The following is a 13142-nucleotide window of genomic DNA, read 5'->3' on the forward strand; positions in this document are numbered from 1 at the left end:
TTTTGTTTATTATAACAGAGTTATTAGTCAGATTTATGTTTTTTTTTCATGTCATTACCGTCATTTGTCCTCTGCCACGACTCTCTATTTTCGGAAGATGGTCCACTCGATCTGGGACGCTTCCACCCACTGCAATTATAATCTACATTCACGTTACAGAAACTGACTCTTTTCGGGCTTTATATAAACGATTATAAAGCTTAAAAATTGAATAATTGTTTTAGCAATAACATAATTTACAAAAAAAGACAAGAATGTTTTCTTTAAATCTTTAATTAAATACTTCAAATATTCAAATATGAGCGTAATTATAGATTAATAAATATATCTCAAAAGTAATGCGTGTTGTATCCAAATACGATAATATGTTAACATACGGTAGGTATATATTGGAATAGAGGTGTAAGCGCTAGTTGCGTGATGACAACGATGAGTTTTTTGCGTGCATTGCTTAGCTTCGGTACAAAAGTCCGGAGTAGTTGGTCTTCCCTGCAGTCTTCTTAATTGCTCATACAGAAATGCTTCGAATTCTCTACAATTACATTTTCGTAGTATTAAATTACACTAATTATACTAATAAAATTAATATTAAACACTCTGTGTAAAAATTATTTAATTTAATAATTGAACCTGAACGTTAATGGCCGATCATATTTTGCAACGCCAAGAGTAGGTCCAGACATTCCCGACTTGTGGAAGGCATCCACCTGAAAAAGATCGCTCTGCAAATTTCGCGAAATATGTACATCAACGATAATAATTATAGGGAAATGTTTAATTCTTTTTTCTATGATTTCTATGAAGGAATGTTTTATATTCGCATTACAATATTAATAATGGTTACAGAATCTTACCTGTCTTTTCACTAAGACATGTTCGTTTGCTCTACCGTGACGAATCTGTAATCTTTTCAATTCCATCAATTGGAAAAAAATTTTTCTTTCGAGGTGATAACGACGCAAACTAATTTGCACATCTCTAGTAATAGTCTCCATATTGAGAGCTTGCTGTTTCGCTGTATTTGGACAACATCTTATGTTTCGTCTTCGTGGAATTTTCGATATTCTCGGGCTTGGTTCTATCCCACTGTCTCTACCTCCACTATCGCGACGATGTTTTCTCCACATTCGTTCTCGGTGACTGCCATCAGCATTTTCGATCGTAACTAAGCGGCTAGTAGTTGTTGATTGTACCTAACAATAATAATATTCGATCGATATTAAATTAAATATTTATTGTATTCATAAATAAAATTAAAAACAAAACAAATAATTTTTATTAAGATATGATGTTTTTCTATATTAAAAATGTTTAAATACTATATGATAAGCATTAACGTATGTTTAAAAGTATAAATTTAATAATGATATGAAACACATTTAGGATTAAAATAAGTAAGTTTTTTAGTTACTTGAGGCAAAGAGTCAATTCTTGAAGTTCTAGATACACCCAAAGCTGTGTTAGGAGTCTCTTCTTCACTAGTGCTCGGCAAAACTCGCATTACACCAATTTCATTATCTTCTTCATGCTCTGTCTCATGTTCCATATCCTCTCCGAGAGCTTCCCTGATTTCTTTGTCGACTTCGTCTTCATCCCATTCTGGGCTGTCTAATACCGCGATTATCGCACTTTGATGAAGTGAACGCTCCTCAGAACTTTCAAACGGGTGTCTCTTCGTCGATGACTTTGAAGAAGACTTTCCTGTTCTCAGATTCCTTCCCGTAGATGGTCTCGATTGTCTCGTTTTCGTCGATCTCGAAAGCTTTGGAGAACTCGAAAAACTGTCGTCGATATAGCGAATATCTTTATCTCCTGAAATTTTTGTTCGGTAAACAAATTTTTATTTATTGAAAACCGCTATTATGTATATTATTGAAAGTATCGCTACAAGCATTATTTTTAATGAGACAATTATAAGTTATAATTATGTAATATTTTAAATGCTAATTAGAAATTTAAATCGTTAATATCTGCGTTATTATAAATTAATTGTGTTTTTATAATTTTTTGAATATTTAAATATTTAATTTATTTCGGCAATTTACCTGCTTTAGTTTCTAATCGTTCTCCGTCGTCTCTTTCAATATGTTCCGACTTTTTCTCACGTGGCGAACCCGTCCTTTCTGGAGAAAAACTTTCTTCCACGTTCAGCGTTGATACTCTCGATTCTGTCGATGATAAATCTGCGGATTTTCCACGCGCGGAATCATCTAAATTTTCTTTATCATCGTCTGTCGATCGTTCGGTAAGTGTTAATGCTTCTGTTTTCTGTGTTTCATCCGTCTGCATTTTTTGCAAAGTTGTGATATCGTCGCATTTATCTTTGTCCTCTTTTGATTCAGCATCTTTGACTTCCTCACAAATTGCTTGTACATCTTCGACATTTTCTTTTAAATAGCTTATTTGATGCGCATCGGATTGTTTTGAAGCCTTTGATTCTTTATCGTCTAATAAAGTTTTTTTTGTGGCAATTTTTCCATCTTGCTGCGAATCTTCAGAAATCAATAATTTTCCATTTTCCCCCTCCTTCGGACCCATGATGTGCTTTACTGCAACCGTAAAATTTCTTTGATCCTTCGAAATTGCAGTATTTTTATACTTATTTCATTTCCATTTTTAAAACTGTCTTTCTTTTTATTGAATAAATCTTTAATAGAATCGGATTTGAAGATATTTAAATCGGATAACTTATCAAATCTCTCACCTTCGATTGCTTCTTGCTTTTCGTACAATGTGCTGTCATTCGGTATTACACTCTCGAATGTATCTAACCTACCTAAAAGGAAGATTATAACCAATGTTTAACAAATACATTTAATGTATTAAATTCAATGTGTGATCAATGACTAAAAGATTATTGCTATAATACTTAGTTTACTTCCTATACAGCACAGACTTCCAAGAAATATGTTAAAGAAGGACTATAGGACATCTACATCCTAAGGATGTTCCTTAGATAAAGTGTGCTGTGTAGACTTGCAACAAAAATTATTACGTTTAAATTCTTACTTTGCGTCTGATTAATTATATTTGCATCTTCGATGCTGATAGGCATCGTTATTTTATCCTCTTCATCCTGAACTTCTTTATTAATTTGCAAACTTTCTTGCGTTACTTGCTGTAATTTTTCCTCTGAAGTATCGTACGTATTAGTCTTGTGTGGCAATGCGACCTTACTTTTATCTAAAAAATCATTGTCTTTGAAAATTTCCTTTATTTCCTCTATCGTGTTCTCCTCTGTCGTGCTTTCTCTCAAAACATCAGAACTCATCTTCTTTGTAGTTTTCTGCACTGACTTTGGAGTGTCAGGCATCTGATCCTTGTGAATCATTGCTGTGACAATCATTTGCTCTACGGTTTCCTGACTAGTACTGTCTGTCGCGTCTCTTCGATATCGAGATTCTGTTATCCTCTCGCTGCCACTTTCTTCCTCTTCAACCGAAGAATGCTTCGGCTCTTCTATTACAACATTTTTTTCTTTCTTGTCCGGTGATTCATCTCGATCTACCGTAGTCTTATCCTTATCAAATATTTTCGACTTGCTGGATTTAGACATTTTTTTAGAGCTTCGTTTGTGCGTTTTAGTCAGTTTTGTCTCGTTTGTGCATTCTCTAGGTGTCTTCGATCTTCTTCCAGATACTACTTTTTCACACTTTTTTTCCAATGATCTTTTCACTACAATCACTTCTAAACTGTCATCGCTTACGCTTTGATCGTCATCATTTAATTCTTTTCTCAAGTTACTTTTTGTTTCCGTTTCAAAGCTTTTGTCCTTCTTGTGTTGTTTTTTTGCGTGCTGCCGATGTTTGGCTGCTCCATTTTCAGTGTCATCGTGAGAATAATCGCAACTATCTGATTCGAACGATGAATTCGAATATTCCTCTTTATGTCTCATTGACATTCTTCTACTTCGTTTTTTTTGCAGATTGTGATTGATGGTATTATCGTCATATCTACTGATTTATACATAATTTTAAAATTTAACACTATGCAATCGATACTTTTATTAGTGCAATACAAGAGACATTTAGAAATGACACAACTAATTTCCATCTCTATTATTTACATTCAACCACCTAAATTTCTTTTAGAACTTATTATTAAAAATTATATAACTGTTTAAAGAAGAAAAAGTTGTTCTGTTAACTATTATTATATCGTTATTGATAATTTGTAAATAAAAAATAAAATGCCAGTATATCTCGTAAAAATAATAAGTATATTTTTATGTATCAATTGTGTGAGATGTAAAGAAAAAAGGTTTATTACAATACATTTCAAATGTTACATTTCCTTTCCTATTATTTTGCATTGCATTAATGAGGCAATATCCGAGGCAATTACCGTGCGGATTCGCTTCGAGCTCTTCTATCATCCTTTTTCGAAGATATCTTCGACAGACGCACTTCTTCCTCACTAAAACTCCGACTGTCCCGACGAGTCACCTTTTTCAGATTACCTTTTCGCCGTGTTCTTCTTTCTATCCATCGCTCTTCATAATATAGCTCGGGATGCTTGTGCCCTCGATCTCGTCTACAAGGACTATTATCGCTGGCAGTGCTGCTCTCGTCCTGTTTTATTCGGACCTTTGCTGTAAAAACTAAAATTATTTCAATGACTTATTTTGTTATAATAGTAAAGTATTACTAAAATATATTGTGATGGATATATATCAAGATATTAATGTTTAAAGTATGAATATTTATAACAATTTTATTTATTTAAAAAATATCTATTACATCAGTCCAATTGTTTTCGAGTTAGATTTAGCAAATGTTCATATGCTCTACGCGTACACCTAATCTGACCTTTGTTAGGTGCAGTCTTATGCGTTCTCAGTTGCTGCGCTGTGGTACCACCATGCATTTGAATGAGTTTCGCACAGTCTCTGTGTCCTCTATAAAGAGCTGCATCCAGAGGAGTCATCGAATTACCCTTACTGGTTCTAAGAACCGCATTGATTCTTGCGCCATGATCCAAGAGAACTTTGCACGCGTCCAGATAACCGTGCAAAGCCGCGACATGAAGAGGTATCTTGCCGTCGTGAGTAGCGATATCCAAAGTTGACGGTCTCTTTTTCGCTAACCATTTTATCAACTCAATTCTACCGGACGCAACGGCCTCGTGTCCTATCCCTGTGCCGCGTACAGTTTTAGCGTGAAGCGCCCCGCCATGCTGAGTTAGAATCTTCAAAGTTTCTAACTGGCCCTTAGCTGCGGCACAAAGTGCTGGTCTGAAAGACATCAGATTTTCTTCAAAATACTTTTTTAGTTTTTACTATAATTAGTTTTTACTAATTGAAATCTAATATGTAGAGGATTGATGATTCAACAAGTGTGGTAGAATATCGATTTAAAGAAATTGTTATCTGGGAGGAAATCGTAATCAATTATTTTACTAAAAGGCCGATTAAAAATTAAGATTGAAATTTGGTAATCTTACGTTCTACCCTTTCGATCTTGGCGATTGGGATCGGCCCCGAGTTTAAGGATAAGAGCGGTGGCATCCGCATGGCCTAAAGTGGCGGCATAATGTAACGCGGAGCAACCGTTATCATCCACATAGTCCGGATGAGATCCGCACAAGTTGACGAGTACTTCTACGCATCTCGCATGGCCTCTCGAAGCTGCACAGTGAAGTGCTGTCAATCCATCTTTATCCGAAGTACCTGCGGCTGCCGATCCTCCGGCTCTAAATCAATGAAAAATAATTGTAATAACGAATCTTTCTTCATTTTTTTGTAGCATTATTTTTTTAAATATCATTTAAAGTCTGAAATGAAAGCGGTCTATTGAAGAGAATAACGTTTAAGAGTCTACCTTGCTAGAGCCAATACTGCCTCCACGCTACCCGCACTTGCTGCCCACAGAATTGGTTGCCGTCCGTCTTCGTCCTTCGCGTTCACGTCCGCGCCGAATTCAAGAAGTGTTTGTAAAACTTTCAAGCCGACCTTCTTAGGAACGGCAAGTTCAGCCGTGGCAGCCGCACCGCAACATTGAGCGGCATAATGAAGTGGAGATCCGCCACGTAAATCCGGGGTGGAAGGTCGCGCGCCGGCCGCGAGGACCAATCGAACGCATTCCGCTTCCCCACAGACTAAAAATCATTTTTTTATCTTCTTTTTTTGTTATTTCTTAATATTTTGATAGGGAGAGTGAAAAAGAATAATACTGCTGGATATTCTTTTGGATTTGTACAATCATTTATTCTCACATACATGTAATTAACGAAAAATTAACGGAAGGTCGTAATTACAGTCTGAGATAAATTTATCAAATATAATATTATTAAATGAATTTTCTTGAGTCCAGATCTTCGATCTAGATTTCTTTTGTATTTTAATGTATATTTACAGATTTAAAAAGTCTTTGTACGCGCGTAATTTGTTTTAGCTTTAACATCTGAAGCTGTATATATTATTGCAATTATTATTATTATTCTAATATTTAATGTTATTATTATTCTATTTCGTTATTATTTTCAATTAATTATTTTAATTCATTTTTATTACAATTTTTGTTTTCTTCCTCTTTTTCTTGGAAGGTCAAACTGTCCACTATCGTACATTTAAAGTTTTCTTAAAAGTTGGATGACAGGCTGAAATGCAGGCCGATGATATCGTTCCTTCCGATCTCCGGGGAAACAATGTGCCGCAATGGTCAAGGAAGGTTAGTAGGTCGTCTTGAATAACGTCCGTTAGCGATCACGCGAGAAAGCATATCGCGATCATTTTCACTGACCATACAATAGCGGTCCTTGGATTTCAATTGTATAAGAAACCAAACGCGCGCGCGTACAAGCGTTATTTTAGTTTTGTTAGATATATATCGATTATATGTTCACACTCATAAAAGAAAAAAAAAAACATGTATTGTTGAAGATGACCAAAAATTAAATGACGTTTGTTTACTTATATTGATTCATGTAAGCAAATAAAAATGTGGTGAAAATTTTTCTCAAAATTTTTAGAATTTCTATATAATTTTTCAGAATTTCTCTATAATTTTATAACTTTCTTACATTTTTCATACGAATTGGAACATTTCTCAAAAAATCTACATTTCTTTTCTCAGAATTTTTCATATATGTTAAATATGAAATATCGTAAGATTTTTAAGATTTTTAAAATATAATTTCTGATAAAATGTTACAAAATCTAAAAAATTTTAAAATACTTTTTAAAAATTATGAGATGAGACATTTCAGATGTAATATTTCTGAGTATTTCTGAAAAATGTTTCAATTCGTATAAAAATTATGAGAAAAATGTTCATCAGGGAAGTACTTAATACCCAACATAATTTATACATATATGAGAATCTCTGTAGAGGATGACTGATTCTGCTTCTAGGCAGAAAATTTCTTTAATTCCTGATCTTCGACAAGTTTCTTAATCATACATCAGTCATGGATCAATTACGGGTCAATTAGAAGGCATTCTAAGAATAGATTTGGATAGGAAGATAACCCATGAAACGCACAATTTCTGTAAATCAGCCTAAAATAAAGATACTATAACAATAAATGACATGCTCGAGATAACGTTTTGTTAACACGTCAGTGCAAAGAGCTAAACGCTGAAAGGAAAGAGAAAAATAATTTGTGCAGTTTAAAAGACTCATACAGCATAGAAGATTGAAGCAATATTGTTGCTATGTTGCGATATTATAGATTGCAATGTAATATTGCAGAGGTATTTCAGAAATGTAAATTAACAATATGCCCGCAATATGTCAGTAATATGCTTAATAATGTAATATTCCACAAACATTGCAAAATTGTAATTCTTTAATTGTTACAATAATAATAATATAAGTTTTTACAATATTTATGTAGTATAGTCTTTTAGTTTAACAGCCGTTTTTATGATATAATAATTAATATAATTCATTTTATATTTAAATAAGAAATTTATTGATTTATAATCTATTATGATGACGATCACGTTTCATTAGCTAAGTTTTATATTTATTTTAAATATGAAATCAAAAGATTGTATAATATCGAGTTTGGATACAATCAATGCATCATTATTGAATAAGATAATAAGCAATTAAACCGCTGAAAACGATTTATCGAAATATTAATTATGTATATGATCGATGTATTTATGGCTGATGTGAACGCAAGGATAAATCAACGCTCGAACTTTATCGATAAATTTCATATCATTTTTTAATTGATTTCAATTGACTCAGAGTGATTTCGAATTAAAAAGAATCATTGCGATTAACTTAATTCATGATTAAGTTATCAAGCTGTATTATTACATTGATATGGATAATATTTGTAATTTGTTCAGGGCACACACATACATGCTCTATCTTTACGAAAAATAAATAAATTTATCCTTCAGAATTAATACTACATTTATTGGAATATTTTATGGTTTTATCATAAAAAATTGCTTTTGGAAAGCACATATCACTAGAAATACAATTTATAGAAAAATTAAAGTTAGTTATGTATACAAATAGTTTTTATTTTAGAGTCTTGGTAAAAAATTTATCCAAATACATTATATTGCAATATTGCTGGAATGTTTTGTTGCAATATAACAAAAAGTGGACATCTTAACATTGTTGGAATTTTGCAACAATGATTCAGCAACCACCATACAATATTGCAATGTTTCAGCAAATCTTTCTGTGCTCTCTATATATATATATATAGGGACAGGCCAAAAAGAAGATATGTTAGAGATAATAGAGCGAGAGAAGTACCAGTGGCCCAATGGAGAACACTGTGTCCCTCGAGATCCTTAGCGTTGACATCGGCACCGTTCGCTAAAAGAACCGCGACCAGCTGAGTGTCCCCAGCGATGACCGCGAGATGAAGCGGGGTGTGTCCCTCGGCATCAGGAGCGTTCACCAGTTCTGGTGCCGCTGCGGCAACGGCACCTCCGGTACCCGCGTCCATGCAATAATGGAGGGCGTTTCTCAATGTACGATCTCTATAAGCGGTCGTTTCCTCCTGTTCCTTCAATAATCTCAACACTCTTGCTCTGTCACCTTGTTGACAGGCGTGCATTAAAGGTGTAGCGCCGATATGTAATACTCTGAAACAGTGCGTTTTTCTTATTAGAAAAAAAAAAGGGAATCTATATGAAAGAAAAAAATTTATAATACATCACATAACATTGATTCAATAATAAAAATTAAAAATAAAAGTTTAGGAAGATGACTATGAAAAAACAACAACATAAATAAAGAAAATAAATATAATTATCATGATCTAAAGCAAATAACAAATAACAAATGTCGATCGAGCCCGATCGGGTCATCCTCAATGTTACGTATAAAACAAATTTAAATATAATAGATAAACTAAATTAATGTACTGAAATTAAATATCTACTAAATTAAATATCTACGGATCTACTAATAAAATAAAACAAAAAAACAAATAGTTATTTATAAAATCGCATCCTGTTATCGTGGATCTGATGTGTCCGCAATATAACGTATAAGTTAGTCAAGATCATAAAAGTTCATCGGTATAAAAATGAGCAAAAAATTCACAAGCATTATAAATTAAAATTCATGTTAAAATCTATAAAAATACTGAGAACAAAAACATTACATTAACATAATATCTAAAGCAATGAAAACACAATGATATCGAGTATGAAGCAATGAAAGTCTGTCTGTAGATTAAAATCGCACATATTTCATTTATTCGTATAATAGAATATTATTTCCGATTGTAAGCATTACTAATTGTAAGAACGTATTATTCGGCTAACGTCAATCATTTGATGAAATATCGTGTTGAATTCCGTCCGTCAAACAGATTGACTTGTAGACAAAAATAGAAGAGTAAATTTAAAGTAGTTAGCAGGAAGAAAATCAATATCGAACGCGTCTCTACCTATAAGGTCTCTTCTTGCGATGATCCTGATGCTGCACAGCGCAAGGTGGATCTTGCGACCACGATGTACCAGACGCGGACGATCTGTGTTTGGACGAACGATGATTCGGATATGGTGTCAGCGGGGGCAAGGACACGTCGGCCACGCGATCCGCTTTTTTCGGTTGAGGCTTCTCCTGCGACTTGAGCGGAATCGGCGGAGTCTTAGTGTCCATGCCCGTCTCTGGCACCTACTCGCGACTACTCCAACCGGTCGCGTGGAAACATCTTCGGACCTCTCGACGGATCGAACTCATCGCGCCGAGAAGGACGTCTAGTCTCTTGACCCGAGTAGTGAAGTAGATCGGTGCTTGAAAGAAATTCGGTCGAAAACGTCCATTGCGGGCGTACACGGGGTGGTGTTTGAAATTTCAATGAGTTTGGCTTCGATGCCAACAGAGCATATAAGATGAACATATGCAAAATAAAAAAAAATAAACACGCACGTATGTATATGTGTGTGTGTATGTGTGTGTGTGTGTGTGTGTGTGTGTACACAAGTTGATGAATAAGTAAATTTTCAAGTGTTTCGCAATATGCTGCGATAATAAATGGAGCTGTCGTAAAAATGAAACTATTGATTTATATATCTGCACGCGTGAAGGACGACGTTGCCGTAAAATCTGTAACGATGCTCCGCATCCTAAAATAAGCATTCATTAAGGTACGACCCAAATTTTCGATTCTAAATCAAAGTTCAGTTACTGACCACGTGGTGAACTGACCAGGTCACTCGCTACCATAGAAACCAACGGTCACAACATGAGAATACCTATAAAGAACCATAATGGCTGATACCACGGCAAGGTCGTCACGTGTCAAATTCTAATCTTCACCTCGCGTTGATCGCCATACGAGCCATCACGAAGCAAATTACTTAGGGGAGACGCTATTAACGCTATTGTGTCATTCTATCTTTATCATTCATTATACGTAAAACAACGATAGAATGATATATTATATCGAATAGCGCTAATATAGTAGCTTCCCGAATGCATTCTTATTATTATCGCATTAATACCAAGGGACTAATTTAACTAGAAGGTCGCGATATGCAATGTCCTTTAGACCCGAAGGCATTAATGGAATAAAATCTATTATTTTCTTTTTCTACATCCGTTTAGACAATGTTCTTATATTTACATTGTATTAATATTAGTATTTGTTACAAAGAGATGACGAATTAATTGGATGCCAATATAAAAAACTTATTTAATCATATTTGTTAATTTTAATATTTATTAAGTTCAATAAAAGGAACATTTATTACAATTTTTAAAAACTCGACTTGTAAACAATTTTAAATAAATAAATAAATTTTAAACTTATGTTTTCAGATATCTCTAGCTTATCTTAAATCTGAGTATCTTTACGCAAATAGGATATTGACACATTAAAATCTTTAATATAAATAAAACCTGCTTGAAATTAATAACAAAATTTTGTTAATTGTGTATCTTCTTCAAAATATTATAAACACCTTATTGCGTCAGTTATTATAATTAACGAAATCAATATTTCATCGTTTCTGCCGAAGAAAAATTGCTTCTATGTTAGATGCTCGGTTAGATGCAGCCGGGAGAGGCTTAGATGCAAGGGAGAGTAAGTAAGATTTCATTATACATGTATAGTTCATAGCTTCGAGCAAAAGATGTACCTATACATACGTGCATACATACATAGATACGTGCAACGAACTCGCGCCGTAACGCGGCAATGACTGAAAATCATTATTTCGTTAATTCACCATACCGCACATCGATCGTTATTGCTCCGTTAATAATTCGCCGAGACCTTCGTTTTTCGTGATATTGCATCGTCAATATTTAACCGTAACATCTCTGCCTTTTCACGTTACATGCACCTTCGACATATTACACGTGTTTATTGTTTACGAGATCCAAATCGGCAATCGATCGAAACACAGTGCATTATTTTGTGTTTACTTATAAAAGTTAACAAATGAATCAATATTTATTCACATTCTTATGCTTTATATTTTTTAATAACAATCGTAGGAAAGAGCATACAAATGAAAAAATTTATTTAATAATTCATAAATAATTTCTCTTTTATCTTTTTAACTTTTCTCGATAAGTGAGAGTAACTTTACATGAGAGTAAATTTACATAACATTACTTGAGCATAATAAAAAACTGTATCTAATCAAAAATATAAAAAACTTAATTTTTATTGAAAAGAGATCTTGTATCATATTTATTCACTGCAATAGTATTCTTAAAAACTTTATCAATTAAAAATTTATATTCAATTTATGTATATAAATATCGATTATAAATTTTTGCAGATTATTAAGTTATATATTTCAAGCAAAAATTAAAAGTTATTAATATAAATTTACATAATTAATAAAAAAAAATCGTATATTTTAAATACATGTTAAATAAAGCATGAGGAGAAAATTAAATGAATAAATTAAAATGAAAAATAGATTAATGCAAAATTGAACAATATTATGCTATAAATGTGTTGATATCCATATGATGTCATATATTAAAATAATATGCAAGAATTTAGTCGATATAATATTCAATATGAATTTGATGTAGTTACTTACCTCGTGTTATATAAATTACAGCAATTACGCAACTAAATTTTGTTTATTCATTATTTTGGCGCCAAATTTCAAAAGTCAAAATTTGATTGTCAAATGTTACTTCGGCCACGAGGTTGACTCGTTATGGCGACGGTGAAACGTACCTTTAGAGGGTGGGAAACGCACTGAACGCTCTGCATTAGTACGAGCAAGTTCACGTAAGGGTTGCTTAGATACCACCGCGTCTCGGAAATATGTCAACAAAAACATATTTATTTTATCAAACAAGTACAAAAATATTTATTTATTAAATTTTAATTTAAAATGTATATTATATAAAATTAAATAATACCAAGTTTAGAGTATTTTTTGAAAAGCTTAACAAATTATTGAAATATAAAAAAACCAATGATATTTTAATTAATAAAAATTACAATTTTGGTGTTATAAATTATACTTTTTCATAAGTTCCGTGTTTTAGATAAAATTAAAATTAATTATTAAAAATAGCTGTTTAAATAAAGATTGAAAAAATGTTTTCCAAGTAAAGAGATCCATCTAATAAATAATGACTGTTGCGAGGATAAAATTGTTACTTTGAATATAATATGTAATTGAAATTTTTGTTTTCAATTATATATTTGATAAATATAAGAAACTGTTGATAGAAAAGTAT

The 13142-nt window shown here is 32.8% G+C and overlaps 1 protein-coding gene across 1 annotated transcript in view; it reads right to left on the reverse strand.

Moving 5' to 3' along the window:
• The window catches only part of LOC108694158 (ankycorbin), a 10327-nt gene extending 242 nt beyond the window's left edge, over nucleotides 1-10085 (reverse strand). The window contains exons 1-14 of the mRNA XM_018203465.1: nucleotides 9871-10085; nucleotides 8724-9058; nucleotides 5820-6096; nucleotides 5443-5691; nucleotides 4809-5233; nucleotides 4345-4600; nucleotides 3010-3956; nucleotides 2705-2776; nucleotides 2046-2549; nucleotides 1412-1812; nucleotides 855-1193; nucleotides 631-722; nucleotides 378-532; nucleotides 57-129 (exon numbers count right to left, since the gene is read on the reverse strand). Coding sequence (XP_018058954.1) covers nucleotides 57-129; nucleotides 378-532; nucleotides 631-722; nucleotides 855-1193; nucleotides 1412-1812; nucleotides 2046-2549; nucleotides 2705-2776; nucleotides 3010-3956; nucleotides 4345-4600; nucleotides 4809-5233; nucleotides 5443-5691; nucleotides 5820-6096; nucleotides 8724-9058; nucleotides 9871-10085 — 4340 coding nt within the window. The remainder of the gene's footprint in view (nucleotides 1-56; nucleotides 130-377; nucleotides 533-630; nucleotides 723-854; nucleotides 1194-1411; nucleotides 1813-2045; nucleotides 2550-2704; nucleotides 2777-3009; nucleotides 3957-4344; nucleotides 4601-4808; nucleotides 5234-5442; nucleotides 5692-5819; nucleotides 6097-8723; nucleotides 9059-9870) is intronic.
• Between the last annotated feature and the right edge of the window lie 3057 nt (nucleotides 10086-13142).

Source organism: Atta colombica, unplaced genomic scaffold, assembly GCF_001594045.1.
Source record: "Atta colombica isolate Treedump-2 unplaced genomic scaffold, Acol1.0 scaffold116, whole genome shotgun sequence".
Lineage (NCBI taxonomy): Eukaryota > Metazoa > Arthropoda > Insecta > Hymenoptera > Formicidae > Atta > Atta colombica.